The sequence below is a fragment of the Furipterus horrens genome, unplaced genomic scaffold (assembly GCF_987537825.1).
Source record: "Furipterus horrens unplaced genomic scaffold, mFurHor1.1.pri manual_scaffold_7, whole genome shotgun sequence".
In the NCBI taxonomy this organism is placed as follows: domain Eukaryota; kingdom Metazoa; phylum Chordata; class Mammalia; order Chiroptera; family Furipteridae; genus Furipterus; species Furipterus horrens.
Window position 1 is genome coordinate 143,262,881 of NW_028327177.1, and position 24,124 is coordinate 143,287,004.

The 24,124-nt window shown below is 57.0% G+C and overlaps 1 protein-coding gene across 1 annotated transcript in view; it reads right to left on the reverse strand.

Moving 5' to 3' along the window:
* Positions 1-457: 457 nt before the first annotated feature.
* The window catches only part of CNTN6 (contactin 6), a 122,382-nt gene continuing 98,715 nt past the window's right edge, over positions 458-24,124 (reverse strand). Inside the window, 12 exon segments of the mRNA XM_090283093.1 lie at positions 458-1,306; positions 1,308-1,375; positions 2,440-2,608; positions 3,359-3,471; positions 8,774-8,960; positions 10,140-10,255; positions 10,342-10,576; positions 12,198-12,268; positions 14,863-15,012; positions 15,104-15,262; positions 15,863-15,980; positions 16,329-16,504. Coding sequence (XP_090139219.1) covers positions 1,268-1,306; positions 1,308-1,375; positions 2,440-2,608; positions 3,359-3,471; positions 8,774-8,960; positions 10,140-10,255; positions 10,342-10,576; positions 12,198-12,268; positions 14,863-15,012; positions 15,104-15,262; positions 15,863-15,980; positions 16,329-16,504 — 1,601 coding nt within the window. The 3' untranslated portion in view covers positions 458-1,267.

Sequence of the window (24,124 nt, forward strand, 5' to 3'; positions counted from 1 at the left end):
GGTGACAAATCACTGTCCAGCTGACCACGCTGGGTACGGTGAAAACACCTAAATCCAGTTCTGAGGGTTGTGTGAGGACGGCCCGGATCTTCTCAGCACAGCGACGAGGTCCCGTGGCGGTGACACAGCAGCAGCTCTGTGCCCCACAGACCTCGCCGCTGCCGCCAGGACCTCACGCCCGCAGGGCCGCGAGCGGGGGCAGCCGCAGTGCAGGCCTCCCTCCCGGCTGCTGCAGGGGCAGCGGGGGCCACGCGGTCGGCCCCAGCCACGCGTGCGCTCCCTTCTCCACGCTGAGCGACCCGGGAACCAGACCCGGCCTGACCTCGGTCCCCCCGCGCAAGGCGTCAGCCCGCAGAGACTTTCCAAGCCGCGGGCCGCGTGCGGGTTCTCTCTGTGGCCGGAGAGAAGCCTGGCAAAGAAATATCTGGACCAAAATGTCAAAAATCTGGTTAAGTAATGCTGTTCCCAGATTTATTTATTGAAGAGAGGTAAGGCCACATACATTGCCAACAACTTACAACAATCACCTGAGACTTGTTCATGCACCGAGTTCCGCAGCAGAAGACAGACCTGCTGGGAGAAACTGAACTTGGCTGGGAGGAGCTCCTCACCGCAGACCAGGGTTGTTAGGTTATTTTAGGCGGATGTCTGCTGCCCTTTTTTGCTTTGCCATGAAGCCCTTTCCCTGCCGTTACTAACACAGCATCCCCTAGAACAGAGCGGAGAAGACCGTGTATCAGGGTATATTGTAAGGTACAAGTGCCTCTTGTCCCCACTTGAGTCAGAGATAGAAGCACATCACCGTTGGAATGCTTCCATTTTAAAAACATCCCGACTCTCAGGACATAATTTTATTTTATTTCCAAGTAGGGCGACAGTTTTTAATACTGGAGTAAATTGCCGCTAGCATATAAAAATGTACATTTTCGCTATGAGAACTGCAGGCTATATCATATTTATCATCATCATCGAGGGGAGTTATTTATACTCCATATCAGTCACTTAAAAGCCACAGCAGTTAAAACTCCGCAGCTTCATTTGGCACCTTCTGAATGTATGCAATCATGTGCAAACTTTGAAATTCAAAAGTGCTTAAAATTGTTTTATTACCGTACCATAGATATTTACAAGATCTTAATAATGTACTTTTTTTTTCTTTTTTTTTTACTTTCCAAACAAGTCTGTAATAAGAATGCATCTCGTGATGGGACTGTAGAGCTGATTTACAGAAGGATTTGCTTTCAGAAACCTCACGGAATTTATGGATTTATTCATCGTACAAGTGGCCGGGTAGCAAAACAGGAAATGACCATGAAGAGAGCGGACAGGCAGTGGTCTCCAGGCTCTGACACGGGGACGCCTCTGGAGCTCAGACCTGCGGAACAGAGAAAGCACCGTCTGCTGAGAACCAAACAAAGTCGCCTGTCAGGTTCATGCGTCACATGCACCCTCGCGTCCCTCATGTTGTGTTTCGTTCTAGGAGGCGCCCTCTCCCTGGGTCCCAGGGTGTCTGTCTCAGATGCAAACGTGAGAAAACGCAAATGCCCCAAATGACCAAGTCTGGGTGCAGGGAGGGCGAGGCCCGGCCGGCACACGGTGGCTGGTGACTCGGGCGCGGCTTCAGGCAGAGGGAGTGGTTCTCCTGCCACAGAAACGATACCTCGTTATTCTGCGCTGAGACTGTGTGGCCCCCGCCTGCAACACTGTAGCCAGCAGGTCTGGGACTCTGCTCAGCGGGAGGGTCGGGATCAATCGGTGTTGGGATCGATCGGTGATGTCGGGATTGATTGATTGGTGATGTCGGGATTGATCGGTGATGTTGGGATTGATCGGTGATGTCGGGATTGATTGATTGGTGATGTCAGGATTGATTGGTGATGTCGGGATTGATTGGTGATGTTGGGATTGATTGGTGATGTTGGGATTGATTGATTGGTGATGTCGGGATTGATGGATTAGCGATGTCAGGATTGATTGATTGGTGATGTCGGGATTGATTACTGATGTCGGGATTGATTGATTGGTGATGTCGGGATTGATTACTGATGTCGGGATTGATTGATTGGTGATGTCGGGATTTATGGATTGGCAATGTCTGCCCCGGGTGTGGGGAAGGGAAATGCCGCGTGCTCCACCTTCGCCGTCCCCGCTGTGCATACCCATGGAAAATAAAACCATGATTTTTGTCCAGCAGAACAAATCAGGCACAAGGACACGCAGTCCTTTTTCTTTCTTGCGATTCAGATGAGGAACCAGAAAGCTGTGAATGTTACGTAGACATGTTGCAACTTTGCGGGGTTATTTAAAGAGAAATGGACTCGTCACCTCCTGCTCACAATTGAAAATGGCAGCACAGACCTTTACTCTTTTCTCTGGCATTTGGACAAGAACCCCCGGGCCGGGGTCCGAGCCCGCAGCAGCGACGCGGCCGCCACTTACTGGACACCTTGGGGATCCGGATCTGCGCGCTGCTGCTGCCGTCCCCGCCGTCGCTGACGGCCCTGATCTCCACCAGGTAGTCCCCTTCCAGCGGCGCCCGCAGCTCCGCGGACGTGCCGTTGGTCTCCAGCACGTGCGCTGCGCTCCGCCGGCTCTGCCGGTACAGGACCTGCACGGGACGGCGGGTCGGTGAGCGGGCCCACCCCTGTCCCGGGGCCCGCACGCGCTCAAGCAGCGCAGAAGGCACAGCGTGGCGCGTGCCATGCCCGGGACGGACACACCCCGTTGTGCCTTTGTTTGAAAATTTAGTGTTAAGGAAAAGATGTGCTTTTTTGGCCAGTGCTTCTGAAATGAGAATAGATTTGTCTCTGCCAATTAAATAGCTTGAGGCTGTTGTCTTTGAAGCTGGCCGTGAAAAGTCACGGGTGAGTCGGGACCCATTTCAAATCGCTGACTCTGCGCGAGGGCCGGGCGAGGACGCCCATTCGCACGGAGGGAAGTGATTTGCTCTGGGTGTCCGACTGGACTGCTGTTCGATCCCTTTTATGTGGGTAAGTGATCATGTCCTCCTGCAGCTTAAGTGCTAGAAACCCTACTTGAATAATGTCCTTTGGCCTCCCGCTCATCTTGCATTAACAAACCACAGACACCACCGTCTTTGGGCAGCAAGGAGAGTCGCTTGAAGAATTCTTGCGAACTATAGAGCTTTCTTCCTTCACGCCCCACGGCACCTTACGGACCTCAGGATTTTAAAGTTTTCAATGAGGAAGTTAAAAACAGCAACGCTGAGTATGTTTGAGACCTAGTTTTTAAAGATTCCTAAGTTTCCACAGGCACGGAATGGGTCCCCTACTTGGCTGCAACGTGCCTGGCTGTGCACGAACTTAGCCGATACGCTCAGGAGAGACCGAGGGCTCACCTTGTAACCCAGCACCTCGGACTCATTCTCCGTGGTCCTCACGTGCTCCCAGTTCAGGCACAACTTCGAGTTCGTCAGCTTCCAGGCGATGTTCGCCGGCGGCTGGCTTGGCGCTTGGAAAGATCATCAGAAACCTGAATGAATATTAATTCGCTCCTGGTCACTCTACGACCCATTAACATGAACAGGCACAATGCGTCCCGGGCGGTTTACGCAGAAGCAGCTGAAGTGTGTTCAGTATCACTGGAAATATCATATTAATTCTAATTAAAGTGAGCAAATTCGTTCAGGTTCCGGGCACTGGGGAAGGTCTGTGGCAAACCCGTGAGCTAACCACGGCTCGCTGCGGGGGCAGCGTGAATTTACTGGTCATCACTGTTGGGTTTGTTTCCGCTGTCACGTGTGAGCGGACGGGGCCCCTTTGCCCAGGGTCCCGCGTGGCTGTTCACCAGTGTGCGTGTCAGACACAGGCGGGCTGCAAACCCCTTGCACGCGGCAACCCAGGAGGGCTCGTGCTGGGTGGTCTTCTACCCTCCAAACTCGATTTAGGACTCTGACTGCAAGAAACAACCAAGTCAAGGTATTTTAAGCCAAAATTAGTAACAAGTTGTGAAGGGTAGAGGCCAGTCTCTTAGAATTCACGGCAAAAGGTGGCACAACCTCCGGAGAGACCAGAGAAAGTGTCCAAAAGCCAGGCAGCCCCCTGCCCGCTGCCCACGGAGGGTCTGCTGTGGGCTCCCCTTCCCTGGGGCCACCCGCCGGCCACTCCCAGGGTGCGGGGTGGGAATCGTGACCACCCCCCGCGCCCGAGGTTGGACGCCCGCCCTGCTCCTAGACAGTCCAGGCGAGAACTGCCAGGACAGAGCTGGCGACGGACCGGACTTGGCCGTTTGTCCACTTCAGCCCTATCCCTTGTGCCTGAGGGTGAGAACGGGGACGGTCACTGACCACAGGCAGCTGTGGGGACCCCAGAGAAGGGAAGCCCGTGACAAATGGAATGAGCTACTTGAAGTTCGCAGAAATCAGTGCTGTCTGGGAGAGAGGTGGCAGGAAACCGGGGGACAGGCGCAGTGGGGGTGGCCTGCCTGGGAGACAGACGTCGCCCGCAGGAAAGCCGGAGCCTGGAGGGGCCTCCAAAGGCAGGCGGCTCCTGAGAGCTGGGGAGCCCAGAGCCACCCCTTCGGAGTCCCAACCCGGTGCTTCCCGTGACCACAGTTAGCGTTGAGATTGGAAAACTGCAGAGATTAAAAGCAATTCGGCTGGAACCCAAAGACTCAGATAAAACCACTGCCCAGCAGGACGTTTTGGCATTTGACTGGTGTTTGTGAAGCTGAAGGAGCCCCACATCTAACTCGTTATAACCCCGGTGGGAAGGGCAGTGCTTCCTCCCGGCGCTCTGACGGAGCCGTTACTCAGTGCGTGTGCCCGGACGGGCGGCGGTGTGACCGGCGTCCCCTGGCCCCGAGCCCACTGGGGTGTCCCTGTGCTCACCCAGTCACCGGCTGCTCGGCTGGGACACAGCAGAGGGAGAAAGCTCCCCGCCCCCCCCCCGGCAAGCTCCTGTGGAGCTCAGTTCCTGCTGGCTTCTGGGTTTATCATGCAGACCTGAGTCAGTCTCGCAGTGACGTGCAGGCACATTTACCCAGAGCCTGGGCCATGCAGAACTCAGCACCCCCCGCCCCCAGCGCGTCTCGCGGATGCTGCGTTCACGGCTGTGCCCTCGGGGGGCGGAGGAGGGCTGCTCACAGCCTGTGTTAGGGTCTGGGCTGCGGGCAGACCCGCAGGGGACACACTGGCCGTCCCCTCATCATGCTGTCCTGCAGTCAAGGCTCTTGGCCACGGCCCGGCTGCAGCACCCCTGTGGGCAGACACGCCCGTGGCCTTGGCCACGCCCTCACCCATTCCTGGGCAGCAGGGCTCTGGCGGGGTCCGGGGCCTGAGCCCCGCACGTGGCCCCACGTTACGTGTGCCGGTCAGCGCGCTTCTGTCTGAAGGTCGGGACTCCGCAGTCCTCGGCCCTGGGTGCTATTCTGATCGTTTCCTTAGCTACAAAAGAGGTAATAGAAGGATCCTCACTGGCTATCCCAGCTTTACTGTCCAGTGTGCTCTCAGACACGCTCCTTTGATCTCTGCGCTGAGCACAAAGCACCCACATTAACAGCGTCGTGCCGTCAATACAGAGAAAGCAGAAATGCGCTCCTTGGCAGCGACGGAGCCCAAGGTCCGGCTGCCACCCCGTCTGTTCTCTGTGGGAGTTTGTCGGCATCAGGCTGCTTCCAACACCGTGAAGCTCTCGGTGAGGCGCAGGCTGGGGACAGCGCTGATGCCTGCCACGTCCTCGCCCACTGGAGCAGAGCGAGGCCCCCGTGGGCAGGGAGGGAGCGGCGCTCTGCTGGGCAGGAGCTTGGTGACGGGCAGGCGTCTGCGTGCCTGGGGGGCTGTGCCTCTCTTGCTGCCCAGGAGGTAGAGTCGGGCTCTGGAGTCAGAGAGAAATGAGTCTGGGCCCAGTGTCTGCCGAGAGAGCCGGTTTTCCAGCTCTGGGGCGACATGAACGCCGCCCGGCCTGTAGCCGTTGCAGCGCGCGGGGGAGGGAAGCGACGGGCTCCGTGCGTGGTGAGCGGCGCACACACACCGCTCAGTGTCTGCTAATTCTCTGTCCTGAGAGAGGCCGCTGCCCGTGCGGCTCTGTGACGTAATCGGCTCCTCAGTTGTGCTCAGAGAGGCTTGTTACTGATAATTCCGTCCCCATGTTTGCAAATGATTCCCCGCTTGCATATAATTAGGGCGCATTCAGGATGTTTCCTTCACAGTGTTGCTCCTGCTTGAGTCCTTTGTGTGCTTGTTCAAAGGCAGATAAAGCGGTGTCCCCTCAGCTGATCGCCTGGGAGCTCCCGTAGTCCGCAGGCTGTGTCGTCTCTGTCCACTAGTGAGCGTGGCCACGGTGTTCCCGCCATTTGCCCGGGACGGTTACTGCAGCGTCTGAGAGTCGCTTTAGAAGGCCACCCCAGAATATGAACATTGTTAGCAGTTCTGGCTTCGTGAGTGTTACGCACGTGATAAAACTGAATTGCAAATATCTAAGATGAAACTGAAATTTGTTACCTTGGAAAACCAAACGCAGTCACATGGCTAATGCAGGACATACGCATGGCGTCGGCGCCATGTTGGTCAGCGGGAAACCCAACAAGCAAGCGCTTTTCTAATTTTCAGAACATCTTTGCAGGCAATTTCCAAAGGGTAAATCATTTTCTGTTAATCAGATGACAGAGCATCCTCATGCCAGCCTTCCACAGTTCCGATCAATTTTTCTGTAAATGGCATTTATATTCAACTGCGGTTCACACTGTGAACTCAATTCCGAAAAACAACTCCTCACGTTACAGTTCTGAGGAACAGCGCGGGGTTGGCATTTGGGGAAGGTGGAGAATGTGAGCGCAGGATGAAATAAAAGCTTAACGCTCCCTCTCTGTCTACGTGTGGGTTGATTGCATCTTTGCAACGAGGAAAATCCAGCACAGAGGGCTGGTAGGTCAAGGTCAGGGGCCAAAGGGCACCAAAATCTGCAGACACTTTCTGTTGCTGTGTCTGAACACTCCCTTCAGGACGAGCGGTGCTGTTTCTTTTCCTCGTGGAGTTGAGCGAAGACCTTTTCTCCCTTCAGTTGTGAGTCTAAATTCTATAGACGTGATGTCTGTGAGGGTCACAGTATATTTTCCGTGCCCTCTTCGGGGGAGACTTCATTTTCACCAGGTTATGATACTTGCTGTGAGGTCACGGACGTTGTAAGAAGCAAGCTAGCCCGATGGCCGGCTACAGTGGTAATGGGGACGGCGGAGGCATGCGTGCGTGCGGGGCCTTCCGTGGGCCGTCCCTCCGTCCCCTACCTCCTCTTGGCCTTCATGTCGCGTGAGAAGGCGTGGCCTTCGCCACACGCTCCTCCTTCCCTACGCTCAGCCTCTTACTTGTTTTCAAAGAGCTTTTCGTAATTCGTGGTTATTTCATGGTGTTGCTTTCTTCTTCTTCTTGTTTTAAATGGAACCGCCTCCAGACCTTGGTCCGCCGGCGTGACCCCCTAATCCCACAGGGCCCCGTGGTTTCCAAGGTGCTGCTGCAGCAGCACCCCATAGGGGCCACCCCAGGACCGGGGAGCGTCGTGAGGGTGCGGCTTCCATCCACGCGCAGGGAGATGGGAGCAGAGCGCCTTGTTCTGGTCCCGGTCCGGTCCGCGACGCACCCAGAGCGAGACCTCGGCGCCCTGGCTGCTGCCTGGAGGAGGGGCCGTAGTGGGCAGAGAACCCCGGAATCACAGGCCTAGGACCCGTGGTGACTCCCGAGTTCCCCGGGACATGACAACTGTCTGTATACGGGGGGGAAACTCTGCGTCACTTGGTTCTCAAACCGGTTCAAGTGCCTATTACGTCCCAGTACGAGATGTGGTCAGAGCACAGCGTTTAAAGGCCCGCGCTCTTTCCTGCCCGTGGCCAGGGGCCAGGAGTTCGTGTCTCGGTCTTTCTCAGATTCAGCAGATTTGTGGCTCTTTCTCATCAAGACTCAGAGACCAGAGAGTGTGTTGTAAAAAGCCTGTGGACACAAATAGCTTTATGTTCATCTACGATACGTGAGTATAAAACATGCAATCGTGGAAGGTACATGCTGCAGTTCCTCCCGAGGCCTGTCTGATCCGACCGGTCCCCCGTGGTCCCCGTGCCTCGTGCTGCGGGACGTCTACGCAAAACCAGAGCCGCTCGCCGGGCCAAGGCAGCAGCGAGCAGCGGTTCACCCTCCCGTTAGCGGGCCCTGCCGCTGGGGCAGACGCCGGCTGCTCGTTCGCGGAGGGGACAGGCGCGGAGGGGCTGCTCTGGGGACCGCGGGGGCTGCCAGGTGCACTTGGCTGCGAAGGCGCCTGGGAAGGGGAGCCCTGCGCCGCCTGACCGTGGAGGGCCCCACTGCTGAGCGCCACACGCTGGGGCCCGGGTGACCGACGGAACATGCACAGGTGATGCCGCGCATTTCCTGAAGTCCGTTCCGGATTCCTTCTGCCGTCATCCGTTCAGTGTCCCCTGTGAGGACAGCACCACTTTGTGCTTGCTCTGCGGTCAGAGACGGGGAGCCGAACGGTTATTTCTCGGCGGGGGGTCCGGTGCGCGCTCAGGCCGGGGGGGGACACCCCAGCCCGTGTTGCTAAACCTCGTCTACACGTTCAGGATAGTCCCCTCTGGGAATTCTGAAAGTCTCACACCAGCTGATTTTGATTATTACGAGGAAGTGTGGACAGTTGTCCCTATTGGCCGGACAGGCCCACCCGCCGTCCGAAGCCGTCGGTGACGCAGGACGGGGAGGGCTGGGAGGAGACGGGCAGAGGCCTGTGTGTCTGGTCGCACCGACACTGGCCTGCGGTCCGGGAGGGGTACTTACGAGGCTTTTTGGTGGTGACGTTGACGGGGGGGCTCGAGGGCCCCGTCCCACCTGTGTTGTAAGCTCTGACCGAGGCAAAGTAGACGGTGTTTGGCTTCAGCCCCGTGATGGTCTTGGCCGTGACGTTCCCACTGACTCTGACCTGGCCGATCGAGGGGTCCCCGGCGTCATCTGTCCAGTATGAGACCTGGGCGTTGAGACAGAGCAGACAGTCACTGTCACCCAGCGCCAGCCACCGCAGGGCAGGGAGCAGACAGGAGCCGGGAGGGCGGGACATCTTCCGACTGAATGGGTTATGCAGTCACAACAAAGACTCTAATCTGTACGGGGAACAAAAGATGCAAAGTCGTGACGGAAGTAAGAGGGCCCGAGTTTTCTGGATTGCCAGAAGAAAACTTTTCGTGAACAAAAGGCACATGGTAAGTCAGACCAAAGCAAGACGCATGCCGTCAGTCAGACGCCCGGTGACGCTTTGCCCCGAGTTCTCGGCGTGACAGGCTGATTCCGCGTTTGGCCGGGCCAAGGGTCTGCTCTGCAGCAGCGCGGTTTTAGGCTCATTGGAGTGCACACAGGAGAACGCAGCCCCCGGCAGCCCGGGCGCGAGGTTAGCACGTGTCCGTGAGAAGGACCCGGGACGGGCGTGGAGGGAGGGAGGCAGAGCCCAGCGCTCTAAGGGTCAGGAGGAGACCCCAGGGGGGAGTGATCAGAGGAGAGTTCCGAGGGCACGGGAGGTCGGGGGGACCTTAGCGATGCAAACCGGGGTCACACGGCAGCGCGGAAGAGACACCTGTCCCATCTGTCATGTGAGTGCAGCGTCATGTGTGGACCAGAGGGTTCATGTGGAAAGAAAAAAAGATAGTGCAGGCAGAACTGGGGAGGTTTAGAATTACGCTCTCATTCTAGCTCCACAGCGCAGGCGTCTGTTATGCGGGTGTAACGCTCGTCTCTGTGAGGGTGGGGCCCGCGGGCAGGAGGCGGTTCCCCCCGTTCTGTACAGACGGTTTCTAAGGGGCAGATTCGGGAGCATCTCAGCTTTGCCCGCCCCGTCGCTGCGTCCTCCAGGACGACACCCCTGCACGGGCGCTGCAGCCCGCAGAGTGGGCCCCCCTGCGGGTCTTCTGAGGGCTACGGTCGCTGGGGTGGGGTGCTCCCGTCCCCAGGGAGCCAACGGCACTGCCTTTGAGGGATAAAGGAGGTGACGCCTGACCGCTTGCCCGAGGCCTGCTGAGTCACGGCGCCTGCCTGGGACGACCCCGGTCCGGGCTTGGACGCAGGCTGTGGGGTCCCCAGCGGCAGGCTGCCCATGCGGGGTTGGACCCGGGACCCCTGGCCGTGCACAGGGAGGGCCCCCCGGGGGCTCACTCACCTCGTAGCCCAGCACGCGCCCCGTGCTCCTGTCCCAGGCGATGGCCGTCCACGAGACCTCCATCTCCGAAGCAGAAGAGCTCTGGACAGATGTCCCCCGCGGGGCCAGCTGAGGCTCTGCCGTGGGGAGAGAAGGCGGCCAGCTTTACGGGGGGCGCCCAGGGGCATGGGCCGCGGAGGACGCCGGGCCGGGCACAACTCACCGTCCTCCCCGGAGTAGACGACGGCCGCCGCGCTCAGGGCCCCTTCCCCTTCGCTGTTGTACGCGCCCACCTTGACCTCGAAGGGGGACAGCGGGCCCACGCTCTCGTTCCTGTACACGAACCGCGGCGACTCCCCTGGTGGCACCCGCCGCGTGGTCCAGGCGGCCGCGCCCACGGGCCGCAGCATGACGACGTAGCCGAACTGGGCTCCGCTCTGGAGCTCCTCCGGGACGGGCTGGGGCAGAAGGACGACCGCTGAGCGTCACCAGAGGGTCTGCAGCACAGCAGCTACTGAGCAGCCGTCAGGTCCCGTCTAGGGACGGACATGGCTGTTCGTCCTGGTTAATGAGGTCATGAAAAATAATAATTCTGCGCCCTGGCCGGTGGGGCTCAGCGGATCGAGCACCGGCCTGGGAACCGGAGGGTCGCCAGTTCGATTCCCAGTCAGGGCGCAGGCCTGGGTCGTGGGCCGGGTCCCCAGTTGGGGGTGCATGAGAGGCAACCACACAGCGATGTTTCTCTCCCTCTCTTCCTCCCTCCCTCCCCCTCTCTCTGACAATGCATAAGTAAATAAAATCTAAAAAATGAAAATAAAAATATAATACTTTTACTTAGAATGCCAATTAGAAAAACGGTCCTCATTGCAGATACTCAGGGAAATCAATAAGATTTTTAAACAGAAATGTGAAACAGGTTTTATATGTTTATATTTCTCTCCATGATTATTCATTAATTATAATAAAATAATTTAGACATTTGCAAGATTTTATAAGTTAAGACATTTTATATTCATATTTTGATAGAAATTCTCAACCTCAGCACAAAATGACTTATTAACTCTGTTCTCCTTTCACAAGAAACGCACGGAGACACCGCTGCCAGACTGTGCGGCGCGTTTGCCCTAAGACAGAGCTGCTCAAACGACAGGAGGGGGGAGCTTCTCGACATGTCGAAACCTGTGTGTTCATTAGCAGCGCGCCCTTTCCCTGACGTTAAAAAAAGAAAAGACAAAGGGAACTTTGCTAATTCCCATGGAGACCAAGTTCTTTAAGATTCATTTAAAACCTAAACTTACTAAAATTCCAAAACAAACAGAGACACCGCCGTCCCGGGACTCCGCAGACGGCAGACGTCACAGGCACGCAGAAGAGACAAGAGTGTGCGCTCGAGTGTTGAAAACGCTCCCGCCTGCTTCTCAGAAGGTTTTATTTAAAAAGCCGTGACGTTTTAGTTTCTCCAAAGGAAAAAGCTTTTTTTGCTAAAGGTTTTCCTGGGCTGACGGGGCAGACCTGGGGGCCCCTGCTGCCCCTCACCCCCTCCAGGGCTCCTCCCCTACGGGAGCCTTCTCCTTGCGTCCCTGCCCCGTGACGGGACCCCAGCCAGGCGCTTTGCCCCAAAGGCACCGCCCCGCCCAGGCCTGCGACACCCATGGGGCCGGACCTCCCTGTTCCCGCGTGCTCACAGCATCCACCAGCTCCTCTGCCCGACAGACTTCAGGCTCGAGCCGCAGGCGTCGGGGGCAACGGAGGACCAGCCGAGAGCAGCGGTCAGCAGGACCCACGCACAACGAGCCAAGTCCTGTGCCGTCCGGCCAAGGAGCACGGCCACGCTGTCACCCCCCCACCCCCGCAGTGCTCCCTGAGGTGGTTTTTCTGCACGTGGAAGAGACTGTGCCCAGTTAGTCACACGCTCTCATTTTAGCAGAAGAAAGAAACGCGTCCGGTCCCTCCTCCCGAGACGGCGTCGTTGGCCGCTCCCGGGCCATGTATTTTTCTGCACCCAGTTTGTTTTTCAGTCTCCTCCCCGGCCAGTAAAACCGTTTTCCTTCCAAATAACTCAGCTGGACAGAAAATTACCTCCCATGTGACGACGAGGTCAGACCGGCTTCCCCCACCTCCGCGGATGTTCGTAGGGGCCACGGCAGGGACTGGAACGACCAAGAGAACCAGGACAGCGGTTAGGAGGCGCGTCTCCATCGGGGGGGTCGTTTGTGGGGTTCGCCTCTCGGGAGCGCATGCAGGCCTCCGGGGAGAGGCCTACTGAACGTAAACAACGTTTGCCCGCACCATGTTTCTGCGAGAGGGACCCCGGAGAGAGACGCCCCGGGGCTGGGTCCATGAGCGCCCCAGGCCCCGAATTAGTTACAGGGGGAATAAGGTCCCGTAGCGGACGTGACCGGGCCTCCTCTGCTCACTGGCAGAGGGGGTTCCATTCAGATGATGAGCGGCACCGTGACTGGGCGCCGAGCCCGCAGGGGGGCTGTAAACAGGCGTCCCAGCCAGATAGTGATTAAGTGTGTCTTCTGCCAATAAACAAACTAAACTGATTTTTATCTTTGGTGGTCATCAGGGTGTTTGAACATTTGAAAATAAATTCTTAAATGATGTGTGATTTAATGAATTCCTGTTTTGTTACCCCGTGCCCGACTCTCGGTCTGTCAGTACAGGGCAGATGGACGTTTCTCTAATTCTTCTTGTCGGGGTCTCGCTGCGTCACCCCAGGACTCTGTGGTAGAATAGTCCAGATGCCAGTCATTTTTATGAATTAGGAAAAACAGGCCCTTCGACTATATCCTTATAAGATCTACTATAAGGAATAACTAATAGTTTGAGGTAGGATTCTAAAATGGATGGCAATTGTGTATGTGAGTGTATAGTGTATAATCATGGTGGGATTCATTTTATACCTGTGGAAGTGTTTTAAATAATCTTTTTTCCTGAAGCAATGACAAAATTATCTTAAATCTGATGGCAGATAAATCTGCAGGATAAGCTTTTTAAATATCGAATTATATGTAGCTATCTACGGCTGGTCATCTTTTTATCCCTACCCAGCACCTGACGGAGTAACTGCTCTGTTTGTTGATGAGAAAGAAAATACATGAGGTTTAATTCCTCATTTCAAAATGTTCTTCCACCCTAGAGCCCAGAGAGGTGCATCTGGATGATTTATTTTATTTATTCCCGTTTCATAGCGATGTTTAACTTACCAGTGACAGTTATAGAATAATCTGATTGTTCTTTTCAGTAATAGCCCCAGTCAGGCGTCATCCTTCTTCATATCAAATCCACCCGAGCTTTGTCTGCTCTGCTCTGCGTCATGCGTCTGAGGGCGGCCGCCCCACCGCCTCTGCCCGCCCCCCAAGCCTGCCAGCGCCCTCGGGGTCCGCGCTGGCAGGTTCCCGTACCCGACGGCTCACAGTAGTGCCATTCCAGGACCACGAGTCGGTTTACGGACTCGCGGACACGACTTAAAGCCAGGCTTTAGCGTGGTCTTTACAAAGCGTTCCGTGTCCTGGGTACCCAAGTGCCTTCCCTCATTCAGTTTTCAGATGGACCGTCCTGACCCTGGAACGGCGCCGAGGACTGTCTTCGCCGACGGGCCACAGAGCGGCACCCACTTCCCGGTGACGCGAGGCCTCGGGCACCCCTTCCGGAGGCCACAACTCCTTCCACCGCTGAAAACTCGGTCAGCGGAAGACCACACACAAACCTGGCTCTTGCGTCAGCCCTGCCCAGAGCTCCCCTCGAGTCTGTTGGTCAGAAACCACCTGCAACCGAAGCCACGGCCCACGTGAGCCTCGCCCACTCCCTCGGGCTCCGTTCGCTCCGGGGGGATGGGGGGCTGCTGCGTTTGCCCAGTTCCTTCGGCCCACGTCCTGCTCCTCCAGGGCAGGGCAGCAGCTGCGGAGCCCTGGGTTCAGCCTCTGACGCTGCCCAGAACCGCCAGCGACCATCCCGGCCTTCCTTCCGGCTCTGTGCAAAGTGAGGGTCTCTCCTCTCCTCGCTGAGCTTCTGGGACGACCTGAGTCCGAAGGTCGCTGCCCTCCGTGCTGTTTAGCAGCCCCGTCTTATGGTAAAAACACTCACATTATCTTTAGTCTCAGTGCTGACTTACTGGCGTCTGATGGCTGTACACGTGTTTGATGGCGGTCTGTGTTTGTCAACAAAGCGACCACAGAGGGACCCCTCAGCTGTGGGGTGGGATGGGAAGGTGAGGGGACCACCCGTGACCTTGCCTGCGGAGTTCCAGGGTGGAGCCCCGGGAGCGCTGAGAAGGCCTGAGGAAGGACCGCGCCCACCGGCTGTGCCTCAGCGCAGCTGCTAAAGGCGTGGGACCCGCCTCGTCTGCAGGGGAAGACCCTGCGCCCAGTGCAGCTGCCACCGGGTCTGAGCGGGGACGCAGACGGACGTGCGCTGCAGTTCGTGGCTACATTTCATGGGACAAGCAGCAGCCCGTCTGCGTCCGCACACCCGCAGCTTCCCTCCTGCTCTGCGTGGGAGGAACACGTGCGCACAGCTTCTGGAAACCCTCCCTCCACGCGCCTGCCCAGCCCTCACCAGCGTGTACTGGACACGCGTCTGGGGAGAAACACAGCTTGCTGTGTGCGTGCGACCCGGGGCCCGTGAGACAGGGGTTTGTTGTCCCTGGTTTGGGGCCAGAGGGACGGCAAGACTTTCTGCTCCTTTATCGAGGGGGTGCCCCGCCCAGAACCCCCGTGGCTGAGAAGCCCCCACTCACCCGACGCCTTGGTCCGGAGGAGCTCGGACGGCTCGCTGGGCTCCCCGATCCCGACGCTGTTCCCGGCAACCACGCGGAACTCGTACTCCACCCAAGGACTCAGGCCGACCACGGTCGCGTTGTAGGTCTGCCCGCTGAGGACTTCTGGAACTGGAAGGAAGGGGGCCTGGGTAACAACGGGCAGTCGGTTCCTCAGACACCCCCCCGTCCACTTCGGCCTGCGAAGCCCCGAGGCACCGACCTGTGGAGACGGCCTGCCAGCCCACGGAGAAGGGCGTCCGCGCCTGGACGGTGAAGACCCGCACGGGGCTGTTGTGGTGTGGGCCGGGCCTCCAGCTGAGCTGGGACGTGGTGCTGGTCATCTGCTCCACTCGGACACCCCAGGGAGGCCCGGGGGGGCCTGCAGGGCGGGCGCGATGACAGTAAATGGAGCCGTTACATTCGCGGGGGGGGCGGCGGGGCCTGACCGTTCCCCTGGTATGCTTAGAAGATAGAACACTGAGCACCATGGACTTCCGCACGTGACTGGAGGTAAGGCCCCGTTAACTCAGCGTACGCGGTGGGCGCGTCCCCTAGAAACGCTTCCTCTGAGGGCTGGCATGCCAGCCGAGGGACGCTCGGGTAGCGCCCGGGGAGAAGCTAACCTCGGATCCCGAGAACGGCCCCCGTCCGTCCGTTCCTCGCCAACGCGAGCTCGGGAGGCGGCGGGCGGGGCACAGGCTCGGGCCGCGCTCTGTGCGCCGCGGTGGCGCTGGGGCCGCGGGGCCGACGTCTCGGGCTCTCCCGCTGCGCCGAGTCCCCCCGTCGCTCAGAACGAGACGCAGCCCCCGCCATCCAACACCCACACCCAGCCCTCCAGCCCCCGGGGCTCGGGACTTAGCAAATTAAAAATAAACCTTCCCTATTTGTCATTTCTGTATCAGGACGGGGTGACCCAAGGGTCTGCCGTGAACCCATTAACGTTTTTGGCTCCTCTGCTCCCACAGCGGGGCCCACTCACCTCGGACGATGACTTCAGCGCCCGCAGATAAGCTTTCCAGAGCTGTTTGTACCACGCACAGGTACTTCCCTGAGTGATCCAGCTGAATATTCCTGATCATCAAATCCCCAACAGACTCCTGCGGGTGGACAGGGGAAAGGGGGAAATGTAAAGGCGCTCACGGGTCGCGTGTTTTAATGACTCGGTCAGTATGACATACGAGGCAGCTGCGAAGGCAGGGGACGCGCCGGTATCCCTGTCCTTTCTCATATCTGATCTCTTTCATTGTCCCCGTTATATCTGTCTCTGGAGCATGAGCATTTCCGTGAGAGACATGAAACAAAATAACACAAGAGCAGACACCATTTCATAAGCAGCCAGCGGTCACCCACGCACGTAAATGTGGGGAGGGTGATTATGGAAGACGTTGGTTCGTGGAAGAGACTCGATCTAATTTAGGAAGCACTTAAAATGCTCAGCGACTTACTCCTCCGATCCTTTCGAAATGAGCCGCTCCCTTGCCCAGGTCGAGGACACGGTCGTTGAAAGACCAGACAAACGCTACGTCCACGGAGGGGTCGCGAGACACCTGGCAGGTCAGCACGATGCTCTCGCCGACGGTGACGTCCATCGGGGAGGGCGGCACCGTGATGACCGTCCGCTCTGTTGAGAAGGAGCATCACTGTCACCACGAGAGCTCACTGAACGCCGGCACGCGCCGGGACGCCCCCTCTGCTGGCTGTTTTGTACGGTGGTTTGAGCAGAGTCGGCCACCTTGGGGTCCTGACACGCTCAATGGGAAAAGTCCCCTTCCTTTTACAAGTAGTTCTGCATTAATCGCTTTAGCTGATTACTTTTAATAAAACTGAATACACGGTTTTATTCGTACTGTATAAAAAAAAATCTATAAAAAATGTGTGAACTTCAAAACACAGCGTCCCGCACATGCAGAATGCACCGCGCCCCTTTTTCCCCCTGGAGTCCCAGCCAGCGTCACAGCCCACACGCTGGTCACCGCTCTGAGCAGCCTCTGAGGACTCGTGTCCTCCCTCCAGGCGGGTCCCACGGTCGCGACCCCAGCGCCTTCCGTGGAGATTTGTAGCCGCGCGTTCCCATTTGCCGGTGTGAACACGACCCCTTCTGTTGGTGGCACGGTTGTGATGAGGACGTTCCGTGTTAGCTCGAGATGGAACAGGAAACGTTTTCCTTTTTACCCAGGTTTTCCGGTGTTGGGATCGTGCATCTATCCTATAGAAAACCTCCCCCCCAGAAATACCAGCCACAGCGTCGACACTTTCTACGAGTCCCAGCACGTCACTGGCCAGCTGCAGAGGACGGTGCCACGGTGTCCCAGCTGGAACCCCGAGTCCTGTCACTTCGCCCAGTGACACGTCATCTCTGACCCCCAGGGTGGCTGGTGCGGCCCCGCCAGCTCCGGCCCAGAACCCGTGGTGAGCGGCGCACGGACCGGGTCTTCCTGGCAGAGCTTGGGAGCGGGGACGTGCCTTTGGTGCCATTTTAGGGAAAGAGCAAAGACTCCGCTTTAGTCCATAAACGGGTTCTTCTTTGCATCTGTTTCAAGCTTTTCAGTAACTGTAACATTAGGGAGGTTTTCGAGGCCGTTCGGCTGAGCCCTGGGGAGTGGAGGGACTTCTGTGCACCGTGGGGCCCCGCGCAGGATGGGCCAGGAGCCCGCTGTTGACACCGCAGCCCTTCCTGCCTCCCGTGGGCGTGACACTGGGGGGCCTGCGCTGCAGCCAGTTCAGAGCAGGGACAGGAACTAGGCTAGGTGCTCTCTTTGGTGAAACTGGAATTCTTTAAGCTTCTCTCTCTTGAAAAAAAAAAAACGAAAACAAATCACGGGGTTAGGTTAATCGTTGTGGTTGGTCCATTTTATTCTTCTGCATATTCTTTAGGTATTTGTAAAAATATTTAGTCCACAGTTTAAAACTTCGGGTGTGCATGAGAAGTTTCTGGAGAATGTGTTCAAATCATGACTTCCTCAGCGCCCCCCCGACCCCCAGAAACCCGGGTTCCATGGCTCTCCCGAGGGACCTGCACCGTGGGTGGCTGTCAGCCTGTGCTCCCCAGGGATGTCAGTGGTCAGGCCAGGGACCGGGCCCTGAGAGGGCGCCTCACGCTTCCAGACCTTCCTTAAGGAAAGGGCGAGCTGAGTGACGCAGGCCGTCAGAAAGCCTCGCGGGCTCTGAGTCCAGGATGAAGTCGGGTCCGGTCAGATGCTCTTGGTGAGTAACACACCAGAGACGGAAAGAACAGCTTCCCCGCTTACTCAGCTGTAATTAACTCTGCACGCTGCACGGGCTTTTAGAGCTTTACAGGACGCTGTATCGTGGTCAGGTTGTAGTTCCCGAGTTTAAAAATCTTCTTAGAGTTGAGTTACCTAGATTGTAGAACGTTGTCCAGCCATCTTGCAATACCAGGATTCTGGGAAACAGTGTTGGGACGATCACTTTCTGGGTGAAAATGATCGATGTTTTTAGTATATTTATACATATAGAGATACATACACATATTTATGAGACAATCACCTAAATACAATTTACTAATGATTATTAATTTTTAAAATAAGAACATTGGTTTTGTTGTTACCTTAAAAATATTTCCTCACCTTTTAAAGACCCATTCTGAAATATTCATGAGTGAAAGTCTATGATGTTTGGGCTCTTCCCCTCCCCCATATTGGGGGTGGGTCTGGGGGAAGGGGAGGGTGTCCGTTAAGCAGAGGTGGACATGAGTGGGTGGTTATCTGCCCTTTCTCATGGGGATGTGGAGGTTCCTTACACTATTTTCTCTGCTGGTCTGTGTTTGTAATTTTCAGTAACGATGAAAGACAGAAAGAGCGTTATGGCGGGGAGGGAATGTTTGGGGACAGACTGGGGTCGATGGCCTTTAGAAGGTCACCCTACATGTAAATGACAGCGTTCCCGAAGAGCCCTTCAGGTGCCAGGACTCTAATATTTACCATCTTCCGTCTCTTCAGGGAGGGAACAATCCTGTGGGAATGGCTGGATCTTATAGCCCCATTCTTAACCAGTCTCAAGAAAGGCTTCATCAAACGTATGCTGCCCTCGATGAATTGCTCGGCTCAGATTAATATTGTTAATAGTGTGTGATGTTTCCAGAACACGTCTCCGGTTATGAGTGCCTTGGGAGACAGCAGAACTAATTATTGTAAAGCTCCCGTCACAACTGCTTAGTGGGGTTCCTTTAACACGAATGGGGCGTGTTATTGCGTCGCGGCCCCCAGCGCTGCTGTGAGAGGCTGGGCGTGGCGGGGCCTCCTGACCGTCCAGAAAGTGGGGTTCGGCCCATTTCCGTTCCTTTCTCTCACACCTTCAGCTCAGACGGAACCGCCGTCTGGGGGTGACGCTCAGCATCGCCCTTCAGCGTCATTGCCGCGCAGGTGTCCCCGATGTTACCCGCTCCTCCCCAAAGACGGGGACACGCGTAAGAAAGACCACCAGACCTTTCTGCCTCCGTTCACACGTGTGGTTCTGCCTTCATCTGCCTCTGACGCCATCGGAAATGTTGCTGAGACACCCACACGAAGGGAGCTGGTGTATAAATAGCACCTCACACAGGAAACGGGAGTCTCTGCTTGCTCCTCCTGCCCGGTCACGCGTGAGGACTAGGGATACGTGCTCCTCGTAAAGCCTGGCCGTCCTCCCCGGCCCCCAGTCTGCCGCTGCCCCGCCTGTGAGCACCCTCCCCCTTCCCACCGCGCCCCCCTTCTTCCTCCGCCTCTTCCTCCCCTCCGGCCCCCATTCCGTCCGAGTGCGCGCGCATCCTCAGCCCTCGGTGCGCGTTGGAGAGCGACAGGTTCTCTCAGGGTTTGCATGTCTTCCCGGGGACGGCGGGGGGACCTGTGCTAGGGATAGATTTCTCGCAGGGATCGTTCGTCAGCCCTGCGAGGGCCACTCCACTGTCCTGGGTCCCCGCACTGCTGCGGCTATCTCCGCTTCCAGACGCGCGCTGTCCTTTCGGAGGGGAGGCGTCTCTCCTGTCGGGATGAGTTTTCTGTCCTTCGGGGTCACTGCTCTGTGCTGACTTAAACGGTCCTTTGGATTCGTCCTGAGAGGACCCTGCTGTCGTTTTCTGCTGCTTCACATTGCGGCAACTATTTCTTCAAACGCTGCTGAGGCCTCACCTTCATTGTCACGTCCCCAGACTGTGAGGAGCTGCAGCGTCACACGTGGGAGACCCGCTGGGCACGGCCGCAGTCCCGTAGGTCCTTTCCTGTCGCCTGCCCCATCTCTCCGCGTGGCGCAGTCTGGATACTTCCTGTCCACACGCCGTCCCCGTCGGTGACTGTCCTGCCGGCCAGATCTGTGGCGCGTCCAGTCCCTCCGCTGTCCTCTCAATGCCACCTTTGTTGATTTCTCAGGGCCAGACTTCCGACTGGTGTTTAATAGGTGGCGTTTCTCTGCTTAAATGCTCCGCCTCCTCATCTGCTGGGACCGTATCAGTCCCGTGGTTTAAACCCTCGTGCGGCAGCCCCCGTCTTGCTCTCAGCCGCGGCTGCTGTCCGTGTTTTCTGCGCTGGTGGCTCGGGCCCGGCTCCGGCTGTTTCCGGAAACGTTTTATGGAACACCGACCCTTGTGGGTCAGAAGCACGTGTTTTTATTTTGTTCTGTTTTTCCTCATAGATTTACTTTTTTCAAGGAGGCAGCTGGAAAAGAACTGGATCCTGTCGGGAATTGGTAAGAATTGAGTCTGATTCTCGGTGACATTAAGTACTGGCCAGTTTTGTCCTGTTTTGATCCTTAGGGACACAGGCCATTGGGTGCCACCGTTCAAGGCGGAGCCGGTTACCAGGCCTCCTCCAGCTTCGCTGGCTCTGAGCCCTGACCTCTGTCCTCCCTGCACGGAGGGGCAGCCGGCATTTCGGCCGAGACCTTCCCGCTCTCCGTTCGGCTGCCTGGGGCTTTGGTCCGTGCGGCCCAGCACCGGCCCGTTTCGGGAGGAGAGAAACCCACGCCGGGGCTTGTCTTTCCTCCAGGGCTGGTCCCGCGGGCTGCACACACCTTGGTTATTCTCACAACTCCTTCGTTATTTTTATTTTTCTTTATTATAAAAACACTTAACAGCGTCCGTGGCAGATAAGCGGTGGGTGTCCTTGTGACAGACACGCCCATCAAACAAGCTCAGACCAAAGATGGTCGCAGACACGAGAAAACTCGGAAAACTGGCGTCTCCCTTGAATTCTCTCTCAAAAGCCCACTGCAGAGGCAGGCTCCCCTGACGAGTGTTTATAGCCAGAAAGGGGGGCCTGGCCTGCAGAGGGGACACACATGAGATCGATTTGAGGAGCGAATTAATGTCACATCCGTAGGAAACTAAGCCGACAGAGCAAACAGGAAAATGACAGACTCGGGGAAGCAAACACCAGAAGTCGGGGCTGAGACCCTGAAGCGCGCCCCGCGCGGAGCGGACAGGCAGACGGCGCATCCGTGTGGTGCAGGCGCCGCCCGGCTCCCCGCAGCAGGCCAGGGGCAGGGTCGTCTGCTCAGCGTCTCCCAGGTGACAGCCTCCCTGGAGCTCCGGCATCCACCCTCCACAGGTCCAGCGCGACTGAAGGTCAGCGCGCAAGGTCCTCAGGGTCCGTACGCTCCAGGTGCCCCGCGCTCCTTCCACGTCCACGCTTAGGTGACTCAGACCACAGCCGAGGCGTGGGTGTCCGAGGCGTGGGTGTCTCTCTCCGCGGAGGCAGAGCCTGGTTAGGGTCCCACGCCACAAAGACGCTCGCAAAGAATAAACAACTAAATGAACAGCAATAACCCTAATTTGCACATTAGATATGCTTTCCCAAGTTCCGGCATTTCGGTTGAAAATAACGCTGAAGCAATGAGGCCTATAATTGAACATCCGAAACGTCTCTGGTGGGGAAAGAAAAGCAATTGTCGCTTGCAAACAAGATCATTTTTATAGCCTGCTGTTTCTCTGCTTTTTAATAATTTGCCAAATGCCAGATCGGATAATTTCCCCCTTATGTGATTTTCATACACCTCTCAGTGCGCGTCATAGTACTTTTAACCCCAGTCCTGCAACGTGAAAAGCATCCGCGGTGTCTCCTGGGACTCCCGGTCCGTGCCCATGGAAGATGTCTCTCCGGGACACGGGGTGCCCGGACCCCGGAGAGGCGGGCGCGCCCTGCGCCCAGGATGCCTGCGTGGGAACGCGCTTCTCCTGTTGCGTCAGCAAAACAGAAATCTCACAGCTGTGGTGCCAACAGCGTCAGGACGCTCTTACCACAGATAAGCCTTATCAGCGAAAAACTGCGCTGGAAGACGGCTCTCTCTTGTAACCATTATCTCCTTACAAGCTGGCTAACAACAGCATTGCTTGCATGACTGAGGCTGATAAAGAGATTCAAGGAGAGAGGACTGTTTTCTCAGCTTTCCTGAAATTCCTCATCTGGTCTTTACCCTCTGTTCCCAGGAAGGTCACTATATGCTGATTTGGGCTTGAGGAACAACATTGTATGTGACTGTGTAACGACAGACGGACATAGTAGATGAGAACACACACACGCGTGCACACACGAGTGCGCACACTCACACACCGAACTGTTTCAGCAAACCACCAGATGACTGCACGCTTTCCCGGCAAGCAGGCGGTGGAAGCGATGCCCGCTGTTACCGTGCGGACGCGAGCCCCGGGGGACCTGGGAGCGCTGTTTGGGGTTCCCCCAATGCAGTCACGTTTCCCACCCTGAGAGCGGGGACGCCTACAGCGCCCACAGCCTCGCCGCACGCCCGACAGCCCCGGGGCTCTCAGAACTGAGCACGAGCCCTGCCCGGAGTTCCTCCTGCCGGGTGAGTCTTCCTTCTTCTTCTCCCCTTGCCTCGCCCCCCACAGCATCGTGGCACCGAGGGCTCAAGACACACGTGAGGAAGAGGACTCTCCGCCCGCTTGGTCTGCCCATGGACTCCCCGGTTTTTGATCGTCTGAGCGGAAGGACCACTGACGTGGCGTTTCGGCAGCGAGGCTCACGCACGCCCAGCGTTTTCAGGGACTCGCTCTGAGAACCCGCCTTCCTCCTACGGGGGTCTCCTGCCCTTCCCATTCCTAGGGGAACCCCCACCCCCACCCCGCTGATCTCTCCGTCCTGGGAAAGGTGACCGGCAAGGACTTCTCTCCTCCACGTTTTAACCTCCTGCTGTGAATGAATGAGGTAAAACGAATGGAGCCCCTGACACAAGGCAACAAATCCCCCATTTGCTCCGTGAATGAAGGTTACTTGTTCCGACGTGAAGCATTCACACTGGTTAGTATAGGGGTGCTGCTGGAGGAACCCCTATCATTAAATGTGACCCACACTCCCGGACTCACTCAGTCCACCTCGGCCTTAAGAGTCCGATGACTACACAGTATCAGGGAAGGAAGTTTCCCGAAGGCGCCGCCCTGCTTGACACAAGTCATACGGGTCCCGTGTCCCCGAGCGTTTCAGACAGTGTCAGTGTGGTGACGAGACAGCCCTGGCAGGAACCCCGCCGGGGACGCCAATGCGTGGGCTCCCGGAGACTGTCGGGAGCCGAAGAGCAGCAGCTGACAGCCTCTTATTGAATACATTTATTTTTAATAAAAATGATGATAAAGCACCAATTGCTGAGAGCAATCATTTGGGCTTAATTAGCTGCTCAAACTCCTTTATCAAGAACATCATTTTTGTCATCCAGGAGGCAGTGAAATGAGCCAAGGGACCTGGCTTCCGGAGAACACGCCGGTTTTCTGAGCTCAGGTTCCGCGCAGCGGGGTAGCCCCGCCGGGGAGGAGACGCTTCTGCCCCTGGTTACGTCCTGTGGCGCCTCCGGGCTGGTGGCAGTTGGAGTCCGGGGGGCAGAGGGGGCAGGGCAACAGGGACCCGTCTGGACACCGATATTCTGATTTCTTTTCTTGGAAAAGAACTGCTTGTTAAAGTGTATGCAAGACAGTCTGCATTTCACTAGCTGAGCACCTGGAGTTGTAGAAATGAATGAACTGGTTATGCACCAAACAGCCTTGTATCCAGGTAAAAACCTCCTACAAAATGAGTTTCTGGAGGAAACATAACCAAGAAAAATATTCCCCATTGACTTTATCGAAGTGCCCATGGCCCCCCACACCGAGGCGTTTGTGAAAATTCAGGTAGTGTAGGCGCCGGTTTTAATTCTGCGTCATCACCGCTGGCAGCATTCAGACGGCAAAGCGCCCCCGCGCGCGTGGGGTGGCGCTGGGAGAGAGCGCGTGTCGCGCGTCCCCACACGCACCAGCCCGGTGGAG